This window comes from Eucyclogobius newberryi, unplaced genomic scaffold (genome assembly GCF_026437365.1).
Source record: "Eucyclogobius newberryi isolate DKJ021-1_F unplaced genomic scaffold, fEucNew1.0.hap1 SCAF_19, whole genome shotgun sequence".
Classification (NCBI taxonomy): domain Eukaryota; kingdom Metazoa; phylum Chordata; class Actinopteri; order Gobiiformes; family Gobiidae; genus Eucyclogobius; species Eucyclogobius newberryi.
The window spans coordinates 33,291,761-33,308,002 of NW_027315823.1; the positions used below are offsets into that span (position 1 = coordinate 33,291,761).

The window sequence follows — 16,242 nt, forward strand, 5'->3', positions numbered from 1 at the left end:
GGACATTGTGTGCCTCAGTGGATCACCAGAGGATTAGGACTGAACCAGGACTAAACCAGGACTTTAAATCCCCAGGACCACCAAGGCCCCTAACCCATAGCACACACAGGGCGCTGAGGGGCCGCTGCTGCAGGGAACTTCATCAGAGTATTTTAATAGGCTGCGTTTGATGGTTGAAATTGGGTCGGATTGATAAAGACTTATCATACAGGCCTTTGGGTTAAATGTGTGAAGTGTGTCCCAGGGTCTGAGTGCTTTGCTCTGGGAGCTCCAGTTTCCCCTTTCAACCAAAATCATGCCCAAATGTAGTTATTTTTAATTATCTAAATGTATTTTTTTCCATTTTAAAAACACACAAAACACAGGACATTCAGCAAAAAACACTAAACAAAAAACACAAATAACACAAGACGGCCCATGAAATTAAATCAAAGCACATTTGTCAAAAAGGTTCATTTTTTCCACTTGATGCTATAATTCGGGTCCAGTCCTTAGTTGTTGGTTCGGTTTGTGTCATTTATTTGTTTGTGATTTCCTTTTCCCCCGCCACCAGAATTATGCTCCAAGACGTCCATTCTCAGGAGTTTTGAGGCCCAAATACATTGTTCTGTATCTGAAGGAGCGGTGCAAGAAACACAAATGTTTAAATCATTTAATTCAATTCAATTTATTTTTGTAATGCCCAAAATCACAACACCGGTTGTCTTGGAGGCCGACAGTGAAAAAAGGATTAAACAATATTCATAGAGACTTGGCAATGTCTCAGGGTCCCCTGTCCTTAGACACTCCTTCTCGGCCAAGAAAAACTACAAAACCTCCTTGGTTTTGACACCTGGAGGAGTTCCAGAGTGAAGGAGAGATCTGACTCCTTCAGACGGACAGGTGGACAGTGGAGCTGGAGCCACTCGGGAGGAGAACCAGTTCTTCCAGGCAGATGAAGAACCGTTCATGGAGTGGAGACCATTTCTCCAGCGACTCGAGGAGCATCTGGGTCCACAGGTCATCGATGTGCCTGTCCCACTCCCGGCGAGGAAGTTGGAAAAGAAGAAGAAAAGGCAAAGAACAAATTGCAAGTGAAATTATATATAAAATATTGTTTGATAGAATAAGTAGTCAGAAGCAGAGGATAGTGCTCAAGCTGTATACTTCCCCCAGCATAGTTGCTCCTAGGGCAGCGTAGCTGAAACTGTAGGTTTATATTTCTGTTCCTAACTGGCCTGACCATAAGCAATTTCAAAGAGGAACGTTTTAAGTCTGGTCTTAAATGAAGAGACTGTGTCGGCCTCTTTAACATGGACAGGAGCTGATTCCATGACACAGGAGCTTGGTAAACGCTCTACCTCCTACTGTGCTTTTAGAGACTCTTGGGACCACCAGAAGTCCACCATATTGAGAGTGAAGAGCTCTTTTTGGATGATATGGTTCTATAGTATATTTGAGGTAGAATGGGACCATGTCATTTATGGCTTTGTAAGTCAGGAGGAGGATTTTAAATTTGATTCTAAACTCGACAGGAGCCAGTGAAGAGACTCGAGCACCGGCGTAGTGTGCTCTCTTCTTTTAGTTCCTGTTAGTAATCTTTCTGCTGCATTTTGAACCAGTTGAAAGCTTTTTATGGAGCTTTTAGCAGCAGGAAGTTACAGTCGTCTCATCTAGACTACAGCATCGCTTTTAGGCAGGATTCTTCTGATTTTGGCTATATTGTGCAAATGGAAATAGGCTGTTTTACAGGCTTCATTTATAATATAAATCAAGCCTGTAAAACAGCCTATTTCCATTATGTGCTTTAAATGAGAGCTCCTGGTCATATAAGACTCCAAGGTTTCTTACTGTAGAACTGGAGGCTTCACTGACATTGTCCAGTTTGACTATCGGCTCAGATAAAGCGTCTCGTAGATGTTTAGGACCAGCACAATGACCTCGTTTTTTTCAGGGTTAAGAAGCAGATAATTAAGTGTCATCCAGGTTTTTATATTTAAACCCGTCGACATAAAGCTTTTTTATGTTATTCACAGTTTATGTAGCTAAATCACTAACAGATCATGTGAAATGACAAGTGTTCTAGTATGGTCCTGAAATATTATAATAAGTGTTACAGATTGTTTTTGACATCATCGTCCCACTCGATTTCAGAGCTATGTATTTGGGCCTCAAAACTCCTGCCACGAACACAATAAATGGATATCTTTGGGACATGCTTCTGGCAGCAGAGGGAAAAAGCCATCACAAGAAAGGGATGACACAGACATCAGCTCAAGGCCTGTTGAGGTTCGGCCACAGCAGAACTTTAAAACATTACGAGCATTTACAGGTGGCTTCAATAACGTTATAAGTGAATACAAATGAGATGTGGACCAATAAGACAGAGTTTATCATTGTATAAGGGAAACTTGATTAGATCTCCACCAATTTCACTTAAGTCGATGGGATTTTCTCCAAATTCCGCATGACTGTTAGAACGAACCTGTCAGACTCATAAACTAGGACGGAGAAAGTTTCAGTTATATTAACCATTTAAAACCCAAACTACTGCCCAATCTTTTGAGCGTGTGGGAAAAGTCCTCAAAACGTTGCATAAAGACAGAATCAGAATAGGTTTACTGCCATTGTCAATGAACAAAAGTCACAAACATAGCAACACAAAACATCTTTTCACATTATGACATCATGAGTTTCAGCTTTCTGTTATCCTGTAACATTTTTACGACTTTTTCCCATTCAAAAGATGTAATATTTGGTTTGAATTCATTCCAGAAAACCCCTGTGTATCACGGTATTAGCGGCGTTCAAACTCACAGTCCTGATTTCACACGAGGTCATGTTCCAGGTGTGAGACATTCCTCCACACTCTGCACAGTCTTATGCAACACGGAGCGACACGGGGCGACACGGAGCAACACGGGGCAACACGGAGCGACACGGGGCGACACGGAGCAACACGGGGCGACACGGGGCGACACGGAGCGACACGGGGCGACACGGAGCGACACGGAGCGACACGGGGCGACACGGAGCGACACGGAGCGACACGGGGCAACACCGAGCGACACGGGGCGACACGGGGCGACACGGGGCGACACGGAGCGACACGGGGCGACACGGAGCGACACGGGGCGACACGGGGCGACACGGAGCGACACGGAGCGACACGGAGCGACACGGGGCGACACGGAGCCAACACCGAGCGACACGGGGCGACACGGGGCGACAAGGGGCGACACGGAGCAACACGGAGCGACACGGAGCGACACGGGGCGACACGGAGCGACACGGGGCGACACGGGGCGACACGGAGCGACACGGAGCGACACGGAGCGACACGGAGCAACACGGAGCGACACAACACGGAGCAACACGGAGCGACACGGAGCGACACGGAGCAACACGGAGCGACACAACACGGAGCAACACGGAGCGACACGGAGCGACACGGAGCGACACGGAGCGACACGGAGCAACACGGAGCGACGCGGAGCGACACGGAGCGACACAACATGGAGCAACACGGAGCAACACGGAGCAACACGGAGCGACACGGAGCGACACGGAGCGACACAACACGGAGCAACACGGAGCGACACGGAGCAACACGGAGCGACATGGAGCAACACGGAGCGACACGGAGCAACAACACGGAGCAACACGGAGCGACACGGAGCAACACGGAGCAACACGGAGCGACACGGGGCGACACGGAGCGACACGGAGCGACACGGAGCGACACGGAGCGACACGGGGCGACACGGAGCGACACGGAGCGACACGGGGCAACACCGAGCGACACGGGGCGACACGGGGCGACACGGGGCGACACGGAGCGACACGGGGCGACACGGAGCGACACGGGGCGACACGGGGCGACACGGAGCGACACGGAGCGACACGGGGCGACACGGAGCCAACACCGAGCGACACGGGGCGACACGGGGCGACAAGGGGCGACACGGAGCAACACGGAGCGACACGGAGCGACACGGGGCGACACGGAGCGACACGGGGCGACACGGGGCGACACGGAGCGACACGGAGCGACACGGAGCGACACGGAGCAACACGGAGCGACACAACACGGAGCAACACGGAGCGACACGGAGCGACACGGAGCAACACGGAGCGACACAACACGGAGCAACACGGAGCGACACGGAGCGACACGGAGCAACACGGAGCGACACGGAGCGACACGGAGCAACACGGAGCAACACGGAGCGACGCGGAGCGACACGGAGCGACACAACATGGAGCAACACGGAGCAACACGGAGCAACACGGAGCGACACGGAGCGACACGGAGCGACACAACACGGAGCAACACGGAGCGACACGGAGCAACACGGAGCGACATGGAGCAACACGGAGCGACACGGAGCAACAACACGGAGCAACACGGAGCGACACGGAGCAACACGGAGCAACACGGAGCGCTTTCCAAGCTCTTTTGTGCTTCTCTCTCCAGATTCTGCTGTGAGAACGTGTGACGGCCCCGAAGGTCAAATGCCTGGCACAAAGGCCCAAAAGGGAAAGCAAAGATACAACACACTATGAAACAAAGGGCCAAAAGGGAAAGCAAAGACACAACACACTATGAAACAAAGGGTCAAAAGGGAAAGCAAAGACACAACACACTATGATACAAAGGGCCAAAAGGGAAAGCAAAGACACAACACACTATGAAACAAAGGGTCAAAAGGGAAAGCAAAGACACAACACACTATGATACAAAGGGCCAAAAGGGAAAGCAAAGACACAACACACTATGAAACAAAGGGTCAAAAGGGAAAGCAAAGACACAACACACTATGATACAAAGGGTCAAAAGGGAAAGCAAAGACACAACACACTATGATACAAAGGGTCAAAAGGGAAAGCAAAGACACAACACACTATGATACAAAGGGTCAAAAGGGAAAGCAAAGACACAACACACTATGATACAAAGGGTCAAAAGGGAAAGCAAAGATACAACACACTATGATACAAAGGGTCAAAAGGGAAAGCAAAGACACAACACACAGACAGACCTGTTAGAATGATGTAAAATCATGAGGAATCACTACGTTTTTATGCAACTGTAATGTAACACAATAAGCAACTATTTAGATTATCCAGGGCACAAATGTCCTTCCTGATGTCTGCCAGGATGGAAAATTTGTATCTGAGCTTCACAAAATGTAAAATTATGTAATATATTTGTAGATAAAATGAAAAGAACTATTGTAGTGTAGACATTTCTGCAAGTAACTGCAGTAACATCTAAAAATATGTACTTTGGAGATCAAAATTCTCAGTGTCTATCATTATTAAAGTCGTATTAAAAATACAAATGTGTTAAAACCAAGCTCTGATATCGTTTAAGTGTATGAGAGGTTTCCACTGTGATGTTTCATATTCTGTGATATTACCTGGTTTATCTTCTCACATTAAAAATTTAAAATCAATTTGACGTGGGACAAGATTTCATGCCTCAAGATGAAGACATTTACCAAGAATTATCTATGGAAGTTTTCTGGACCATTTATGTCCTTCTGACAACTACATTTTTTAATTCCCCCCACACAAATATCTGGTTACGTTAGACCGATGACAAGTTCAATAATGGTACAAATTTACCATGGAACCAATGATCTTACTAAAAATACTGCTTAGAAAATGCGTTATAATATGAACAGAAAAACTATGCGCAAATTGCACTTGTTTTAGGCCATATTTCGTCTTTACAATATACTATGCATACTATAAAAAATGAATCTGCATTTTCTGTTTCATTATCAGCCGATAAATTATGAATAAGTACTCAATTTGAGTAATGGATGATTTTTCGGCAATATGTGAACGCAGGCGGAAGTGCGCATGTAAATCCCCCGATAAAACACACACATAAGATAAGATAAGTCCACACAAGGGGAAATTTCGTTGTTACAACGCAGTAGAACAGGAGGAAAGGACAGATGAAGGAAGTTTTAAAAAAAAAAAACACTCTTAATAGAACTCTTGGGAAATAAAATAAATAAATAAAAAATAAAAAGATAAAGATAAAAATAAGATGATAATAATAAAATAATGATAATAGAATAAAATAAAATAAAGTAAAAATAGCTAGCACAAGACTATGTAATAGGTAATACTATTAGCAGGTAAGTAAACAGAATAAAAACAAAAACAAAACAAAATAGAACACTCTTATTTACAGGTATTGCACATGTTCAGGACTAGCAGTGTTTGTTATAAAGTCTGACAGCAGCAGAAGGAAAGACCTGCGAAACCTCTCCCTCCCACAGCGAGGGTGGATCAGTCTCTCACTGAAGCTGCTCTCCAGAGCGGACAGAGTGTCCTGCAGGGGGTGACACTCATGGTCCAGCATAGATGTGAATCTAGCCAGGACCCTCCTGTCCCCCACCTCCTGCACCGAGTCCAGAGCACAGCCCAGGACGGAGCTGGACTTCTTGATGACTCTGTCCAGCCTCTTCCTCTCCCTCTCTGTGATGCTGCTGCTCCAGCAGGCCACACCTACAGGAGGGCTGATGCCACCACAGAGTCATAGAAGGTCTTCAGGAGTGGCCCTGTCACTCCAAAAGACCTGAGTCTCCTCAGGAGGTAGAGCCGACTCTGGCTCTTCCTGTACAGTGCGTCTGTGTTATGAGTCCAGTCCAGTTTGTGGTTCAGATGAACACCCAGGTACTTGTATGAGTCCACTCTCTCAATGTCCCGTCCCTGGATGTTCACTGGTGAGGGGGCAGTGGGGTGGCGTCTGCGGAAATCCACCACCATCTCCTTGGTCTTCCCCGCGTTGATGAGGAGGTGGTTCCGCTGACACCAGTCCACAAAGTCCTGCTCCAGTCCTCTGTACTCCGCATCATCGTCGTCCGTGATGACAATGACATGCATTTGTTTATTAGCGCGATGGATCGCATCGCATCTCTTGTCTTCCGTAGATTTCCGTCTACTTCTGAGTCAGCTCGAACAGTCTTTCTCCTTCTTAATTTTGTCCCGTACACTGAGGGAACTATATTATGATAGATCCATGCGCTTAGGCACACGGAAACGTGGGACGAGCCACACGCGGCTGCAGGTGAGCGATAGGTGCGTTTTATGATTGATACGTGGCAGGACTAATCGGCAGTCCACGCCACGAGGAAATAAGACTCAGATTTGGGCCAAAAAAATCGTCCATTCAACGTTTAATTCCTGAATGTGATTTTTTTTATCCACATTTGTCTGGACCAAATTGTCAAGCGGATGGCGCCCTCTGGTGAGTGCATTTTGTAACTACAGTTCAAGTGCGAGACAAAAACAGAAAATAAGACCAATATGAAAAGAATCAAACGGATTGATTACAGATGTATTGAAATAAAACCATACTTCTACAATGCTGAGGTCTTTTCCTTCTTTTGTATTTTTCCCAATTTGTACATTATACTCATATATAGGCAAACAAACTGAGCTATAATTCAGCATTAAAATAAAACCATATTAACCATTTTAAGTGCATTCAAGAGATGTACATGTAAGATCTTTATGAGATTTGAGATGCAGATGTTCTGGAGATTTGCAAAACTACAATATTGAGTGTCTTATTGTAGAATAAGAAAAGGCTGCAAATAGATCCAATTAAGCTCAAAAGACCAGAACTTTGTGATTTTTTTGGCCCGTGTGTTGCCATAATATTGTCTAAATAAAGTCAAGATAATGTCATAAATGATGGAGAGCCTAGATAAGACAAAAACAAAATCAATATATTCTTTAACAAAATGTTTTATTGAGAATGTTCTGAAATGCATTTTACATATTCAAAAACACTTATTTTACAATTAAGACAAAGGTATGGCCTATGTACAGAAGTTACCTGAATGTCACCAGCGCAAAACAGCCAGAAAAACATGTGAATTACATAACACTGTTTGTTTTGGGGGACGTTTCAAACCTTTAAAACTCTTGAATGTGATTAATTCAATAAATGGGGTCCACAATCTTTTCCTTAAGACCCTAATTAACATAAGAGGGAAATAAAACTGCATTTATAAAAATGATATAATTTGCATTTGAAAGTTCAAACTAAAATCAAACAAACATAAAGCTCGACAAGAACAGTTTTTTTGTGGCATAAAGAGGGGCCCAGCGTCTGCAGCAAGTCCCAAAACAACTTTTAATACAGAAATGTAATATATTTTAAACAATTTTCCAAAAAAAGAGAACTGAAATCATTTTTGGGAACTTTTTTTGTGCGACCCCAAAAGGTCCACAAAAGTCAGTGACGCGTTCTCACAAGTGGATGGTGTTCACGTGGAGGAGAATCCAGTCCAGATGTTGACAAAAGGGCTAAATCAAAGATCCCACGGGACGTTGTGGTTTAGAAAAACAGAGCAGACATGGTTCCTACTTCGCTCTGCTCCTTAACGAAGATCTCAAAGTATTGATAGATGATGGTGACGGCGAGGAGGATCCCGGTCCCAGACCCGATGGCCCCGAGGAAGTCGGCCATGACGGACAGACCGCCGATGCACAGGCCTCCGAACGCCGCCGCCGTGGGGATGTACCTGAGGAGAGACGCGCCAATGTCAGGCTCTTATTTTAGACTTATTCAGGTGACTTTATTTACACCAGCAGGACGTAGAGTTGGTTTTCAGACAAAAGATCGTACAGTATCACGGATCACGGATCACGATTCATGAACCGTTTAAACTTCACTGCGATTGGTTAAATGTACCCGTCACTCACTCTGACCAATAGGACAAGTGGGCGGGGAAAAGTGTCATTATTTGAGCAAAGATCAAAAATGAACAGTGACACATAAAACCATAAAGATGAATCCATAAAACCGTATTGTATTGTGCAGCCAGACTTTTTAAATGCTTTACAAACCAAATAAAGGCTGAATCATTGCCACAGAAAGCTTCTAGACAGAGAATATTACAAATAGTTTATTATTGATTTCTTTCTTTGACTAGAATTATTACACTTTTCAGTATTTTATTAGTATAGATTTTTACCATTTTCCTTCTATTATTACATCCATTATTGTCATCAATACTACCGCCGTCACTATGTCCAAGTATGCATTTTGATTTACTCTGGAATGTGCTTTGCAGAACTAATGTTAGTAACAGAATATTTATTCAAAAATAATGAATGAATCGTTGATTATGAAGCAAGATATTTGTAAAGATGATAAACAGAAGATTCTAGTCAAACGCTTCATTATAATTTAATGTTTGTTCCTAGCCTTGTGTGTTGTTGCCATTTTTACATCACAACAGTTTTATTATTGCATTTTAAGGATAAAACGTCCAGTAAAGCAATTCAAAGTGTTTTTTTTTTCGTTTTTGCGTCTTGAACTTTAACTTCAAGTTTCTAAAATCACATTTGTCCGTTATGTCTTCACTCCTCAGCTACTTCTGTAATAAAAAAAAACCACACACGCCGACCGGAACAAACGTGTAGAATAAGTGCAATGAGTCGATCTTTAGACGCTTTAAAGCCATATTAACACTCACCCGAACATGAATCTAAAATGGTTCCGTTTCTTATCAAACGTAATGGGAGAAGCTGAACATTGTATTTATTGATTGTATTTTTTAATTATTATGTCTTCATTATTCATTATTACTAATTACAATTACTATTATTATTACTTATTATTATTGAATTGATTGTATTTCTTTTATTTCATGTGTTGGTACAGTAATCATGTCAGAATGGTTTGGTAAAATAAACTCACCTGTTGAGTTCGTGGACCATGGACGTTTCTCTGTGGCCTCTCATCACCATCTGCTGCTCTTTCAACTGCTTTGCCACCTAAAAAAAAACGTTTCAATTAAAAGCACCGAAATGATGTCAAAAAGGTTTAAAGCGCATGTCTGGGTCCTTACGTCTTTAGCGGAGGAGCCGGACACGTCGATCCAGGTTTTGGAGAAGAAGGCGCAGGAGCCGAGCATGAAGAAGATGTAGATCACAGCGTGGACCGGATCTTCTAACACCGAGCCAAACGACTCGGGAGGCGAGAGGTAGTAACAGAGCCCCGCCACGGGATAGGCCCGCGCTGGACCGCCGGAGGTCGCATCCTGCACGAAAGGACGGGCAACAGCGGGTTAAGTGACAGATAAATACAGACATGAAAAACACCTTAAACAGCCACATTCAACGCTGCCCGTGCAATAAAACACATACACTTGCAATAAAACACATACAATTGCTTCTAATACAAATCTGGACACATTTTCGGTTTCATGCGGCAACTTTTAGACAAACCTTTCCACTAGAAGAGGATTAGATTAGATTTTACTTGGATTTAAAAGAAAAACAGGGCAAATCTAGACAACAAATCAAGTAGAAGATCATTTTTTAATGCAACAATAAGACAAAGATGATGCGTTTCCTTAACTGATGTGGTTGTATTTGTGTAGTATTTATGTAGTAGTAATTGTGGACTGCTCTTATTTTTGACTGGTTGTAAGTTACAGTAATAGTTTTATCTATTCCTCCAAATCAGGGGCTGCAGATGGAAATCAGCTTGGTTTAGCTCAAATCTGGTGCACATCTGCTTTTATAAAAGCTTAATGCCTCTGTTTATTGTCCCTTCAAGTAAAAACTAAACTGCTCGGTTGTGCTTTTTTTCAGATTGTAAAAAATGACTGAACTTTGATGCCATGAACCTTTGAATGAAGTTACTCGAGTATGTTTGTATAACATGTTGCAAACCTGGAAAATGAAAAAATTGAATCCCACTCTTTTCTCCAACATTTACAGCACATGTATGTTCCAACTGAGCTAATGCTGGCCTCAGATTTGTCCTCTTGATTCACAGTTTTAAATCGAAGCTACGAACTAGAACTAGAACTGCAGCTCATCAAAAAACACCTTTACAAATTCTGCACTGGGAAAATGACTATCTTAAATAACATCCTGTATTAAAAAGTGCTTAAATCATGTCATATTTATCTTGTTTGAGTATTTTTACAGTCTTAAAACACAATTTGCCAATAAAACAAGTGAAAAAACGCTTCATTTTAGCAAAAGAAAACATTTTATGCTGGTTCATTGGCAAATATTTTTTGAAGACTGTCAAAATGGACTCAAATCCAGACAAATCCCACTTAATTCAAGCACTAACTGGCTCATCTGGTTTAAGCGTCTGCACGGCTGCACCGCTTCGATTAAACTGTAATGGCGTCACGCCGGCCGGTACTCACAGACCAGGTGCCGAGCAGGTTGACCAGGAAGTTCCCGCTGAACCTGGTGGAGAGCATTTGCGAGATGACGTAGAGGTTGGAGACCAGGGCGGACTGCAGGATGATGGGGATGTTGGAGGTGTAGAAGAGCTTGATTGGGTAAGTGTTGTACTGGCCCCTGTAGCGCGCAGACTTGATGGGCAGGTCCACTCTGAAGCCCTGAGGGAAACGGAGACAAACACGCCGTCTTTTACATTTAAAGCAAGAATGGAGGTTCTAGTACTTCTATTGAGCGCCATGTCGTGACCAAACGGATCCTCTTTGTTCAGAAGTGCTTAGAATCCCTCGTTTGATCGTTCACCATGCTAATGCTAATGCTAATGACCCCCGGTGGGATTAATAAGTCCCAACAGAGTCCCATTTAAGCGTTTGTACTTGGGACAGACCGACTCACCATCAATCATCCAAACACATCATCACCTCAAATATTCAAAACTATTGATCATCGGGAATTTTCAGATCACAATATAAATCATGAGAACCAAAAAAATAATAATCATGACCATTTTAGAAGCAAAATTATGTTGTTTTTTTATATTCAGCCCAAAAAATAGACCTAAAAGTAAAGAATGTTTTTTATCTGGCCCTTTTTAATCACGTTTAACTTCATTTTGTCTTTCAGAAAGTTCCATTTTGTAAAGCTGGTCACAAACTTGAGAAACTATAACACAGGAATGAAAGAAAATTAAAGATTTGGTCACAGCTTTTTAGGCCGTTGCATAATATACAAATGTGCCATCTTGTTTTCTGTATACTTTATTGTACATATAGATTTTTTTTAAATATTATTGTGCGTCTTTGATCCCAATATTTCTTTGTGTTTTGCCATTGGATGATGCAGGTACAATACATCTTATCTTTTATCAACCCTTTTAACCACTGAGCAAGCAACAAATCACTTTATTCCCTTTAATTTTAAATAAGAGCCACATAATGTCACACAAACTCAGTGGCAGACCAATCGAGGGTCAACACAGCAAATGATTAAACCACCAGAACTTTATTTGGTGAAATTTGTGTTGCTGACCTTAAGGAATCACAGTAGATATTTTTTAAACTTGCAGCATTTAAACACGTGGCTGACCTGGAAGTATATGACGACGCCGAACACAAAGACGGTGGCGAGGAGGTTCATGAGGTTGGGCAGGTTCTGTCGGTAGAAAGCTTCTCTCAGAGCGCGCACTTTGTCCGTGCGAGTGGCCAGCAGGTGGAAGAGTGCGATGATGGCGCCCTCGAACTCCGTGCCTGAAAAACGACACGAGCGTGATTAGATTTGGATCGATTATGCGCCGACATCTTGTTTCACGTGCACAAACGGTCAACTCAAAAGAAAAACAACCATTTATACAGAAAAGTACTTGTAAAACAGTATTTATATGTTAGATATGTATAAAAGGTTTCCATTTCAATTCCAAAATCTTCAGCTAACTCGCTCCATATCCATCTTGATTTTTGCCGTGGTGGCGTACAAATCCTTTTAATTGAAATGAAAAAAAATATTTGGTCGACTAAAAACACCATCAACCGATTATTTGACTAAAGAAGAGACAGAAGAGTGGACAAAAGAACTGGACAATGCCACAGTGGACCATCCTGTTGTGGGGTAAAATGAACGAATGTAGTTTATTTGCTTCACTGTGGAACATTTCAAGCTAAGCACGCTGCAAAGAAATAAATCTAAATTAATCTTCACTTAAAATCTAGACAATAAAATCTGACTTCTCTTGTTTTAAGACAGCTCTACTAAATAAACGCTGAATAAGTAGAATTATTACACTATTTTGAGGACATTTTTGGCTTAAACAAGTGTATTTTTCTTGTTTTATGCAGGTGTAAGCATCAAGAGAAGCAGGTGCCGAACCCTCCGCCAGAAAAGTGACGCAATACACCTTTAACGCTGCACGTGTGACTTATGGGAGCAGCTCCGTGCGTCTGCGGCAGCCTCACCTCGGCCAGTGTTGACGGTGGTGGGGCTGAAGGCCTTCCACACGATGGTCTCACAGATGTTGGTGGCGATGAAGAGCGAGATTCCCGAGCCGAGTCCGTAGCCTTTCTGCAGCAGCTCGTCCAGCAGCAACACGATCAGACCGGCGATGAACAACTGAGAGGGCACAGGAAGAGAACCAGTGAGCAGCAATACCACCTTTAAAACACCATCAAATTCACTTTGTACCACTGCTTTTCACATTTATTTGACTTGTTGGGTCATTTTTTAATGAAGAGACAGACATTAAACATTCAAATACGGGTGTATATCGTTTAAAATGCCTTGTAAACACTTATATCCACAGAGATAAATATGTTTAATGCCATGGAGACTAGTCCTTTAATTGAGTTTACAAAAAAAAACTTAAAATTATTAGGATCTGTACAATTTATGGACATTATATGCATTTCTATTCATGTTACAGACGTATAAAATGAAGTAAAACTGTTAGTAACCAACATTGGCATCTAAAAGGATATTAATCTTACAAGACTGCAGATGTGAATGTGAAATGTGATGCAGTTCTCACCTGGATGATGATGAGCAGACAGACGCCGGCCCCCATCTCTGAGGGGTCGCCGTACATCCCGGTCATCACGTACACGATGGCCTGGCCGATGGTGATGATCATCCCAAACACTGAGCAGCAACAAAACAAGAAAACAGGCGTGAAAAACAATGGACAATTATGAAAACGTATCTTAATATGTGAAAGAATAATATAATTATTTTAAAATCATGATTCATTAAAAAGGATAAGTATAGGCTAAACTACATGAACAAAACAATACCAAGCTTGAGATTTAATATTACACACTGTTACACTATTGCTTTGGACTCCGTTTAGTGAACTGAACTTGAAAATACTTTTAAATGATTTAGCATAAATGATTGTTTTGGGCTGAACCAACACATGCATTTAGAAAATAAACTATAGGTTAAGCAGCACAAAAAATGTTCTCTGCAAAGGACAGGTCACAAAATCAGACTTTACATTTCCATTAACTGAAATTGCCAATGACTCGGCCCCAAGAAAGTCTATTGACATATATTCTGTTTCACTACAAACTTACATTTCTGTGCCCCGTTGAAGAGGGCCCGGTCTTTTGGCGTGTCTCCGACTTCAATGATTTTAGCTCCGGCGAGTAACTGCATGATAAGCCCGGACGTGACGATGGGAGAGATACCCAGCTCCATCAGAGTACCTAGAAAGCACCAGATCAGCAAGATACCACGTTTAAAATGACAGAGTGCGCGCGTAGTGAAAATGCATGTTCATATATGATAGTTGGTTAATTACCTCTGTTTGATGCCAGAATTACTCTCATCCAGTAGAAGGGATCTGCGGAGTCTGATGACATGATGCCAAAAAGAGGAATCTGTGAAGAAAACCATTGTCAATTTCATTTAGATTGATTTATTCCTCTTCAATTTCACACCTAAATACATTGATGAACTTACCTGGCAACACACCAGGAAAATGAATAGTGTGATGGCGGTCCATAATACCTTTTCTCTAAATTGGATCTGTAAAATGAAGAACATTGTGAGTTATAACTAAACTAACCAAGTGAAACAAGGAAATGTGTCCGAAAAATACACAAACCTTTCGCTCTGGTTTCTGAATTTCTGGCAAGACTGCACAGAATGGCTTTATCACCTCTAAGAATTTTACTGTAAATGATTTTGAAAAAGAAAAGGGCAAAACATTAGAACAAAACCGGTTCACTTCTTCAATTGTACAGTACGTGGCAGAGACGAGAAGAATACAGTGGGCGGAGCACATATCTTAGTTAGTTCAACACTTAAACCCAAAAAATCTCAGTTACTGTAAACTTAAACATTTAGTAAAACGTCTTAAACACGGCAATGATTGAGTTTATGGTGAATAAAACACGATCTGAGCGCTGAAAGGTCAACTTTACGCACGGCTCCTTATGCGTCGTCATCACTCCGCTGCTGTCACTATTATGAATGGGATGCTAAGTTAGGAAGATAGCAAAAGAAATACCCAAAATGTGCACAGATGCGACACCAAACGCTTCGCAGTGGATACTTGCATTGAAATATCACTTCCGCGGGTCAGCCCGGTTCTTTAAACGCGCAGCTAGCTTAAAAACGAGCCCCAACGCGTGAAAAGAGACGGGTTAGCATTGAGGCTAACATGCTATCCAAGTGAGTTTGTCGGAGGAAATCTGGCGTGAGGAGCAAATCTTTTGGAAGTTTAAACCGCGGTAAGAGTTTATAAGATTGTACTTACTACCCATGGCGTCCTAAGTGTCCGCCTGTGTCCCTCCGACAGCTGAAAGGAGCGCTGCTGGGGAGTATTCTGCCTTTTAGTGGAGAGCCGCCGGGGGAAAGAGGAGGAGAGAGCGCAGAGACACGTCACCACACGGAGAGCGCGTTTAAAGGAGCTAAACACGTCCAAGTGGCTAAACGGGAGCTAAACATGAGCTGTACCAACGCAAACCGCTGATTTGTCCAGCTTCATTACGCTCATCGCGTGCGTGTGGCGCAACTGCACGCTCTGATGTTTGTGTGACTTTATGTGGCATCAAAGTCACTGAGGCAAATCAAACTAGTTTCACGTTTTAAAATGCATTGTGACGTATATATTATAAATAATGATAATATTGAAAATGGTGAGCTAGCAAACAACACTACAACTACGACAAAATAATATACATACTTTACAGTCATAATAGTTTTACTGAGCCACTGATGAAAAAATAATCCAAATAGTTTTAGACTTAAAGGGGGCTTATTATGCAAATCAACTTTAATGAGCGTTTTGATCTTGTTACAACAGCGTTTCTTCATTATTAGTTTAATCAAAAGTCGTCTTTTTGATTGATTGAGTAAGCTTGTTTTGTCCTGTGTTTCAGGCTCTGTTTTCACCTGTAGTGAGGACTCTAATAACGTGATCTTCAGATGTTTGGATGCTGGATACCGGCTCAGGACAACAACGATGTGTTCCGGTGAGTCAAGAGAATGACGAGACTATCAAACCTCACATGTACACGCACATGT

At 42.5% G+C, this 16,242-nt stretch overlaps 1 protein-coding gene across 1 annotated transcript; it reads right to left on the reverse strand.

Moving 5' to 3' along the window:
• Positions 1-7,736: 7,736 nt before the first annotated feature.
• Positions 7,737-15,612, reverse strand: sec61a1a (SEC61 translocon subunit alpha 1a). Its single transcript, XM_072452706.1, has 12 exons — positions 15,473-15,612; positions 14,819-14,886; positions 14,674-14,739; positions 14,513-14,591; positions 14,286-14,417; positions 13,742-13,851; positions 13,173-13,326; positions 12,310-12,470; positions 11,187-11,384; positions 9,867-10,058; positions 9,716-9,792; positions 7,737-8,534 (listed from the first exon to the last, which is right to left on the reverse strand). Exons 1-12 carry the CDS (start codon positions 15,477-15,479, stop codon positions 8,348-8,350), a joined length of 1,431 nt encoding a protein of 476 aa, XP_072308807.1. The 5' UTR covers positions 15,480-15,612; the 3' UTR covers positions 7,737-8,347.
• Positions 15,613-16,242: the final 630 nt, after the last annotated feature.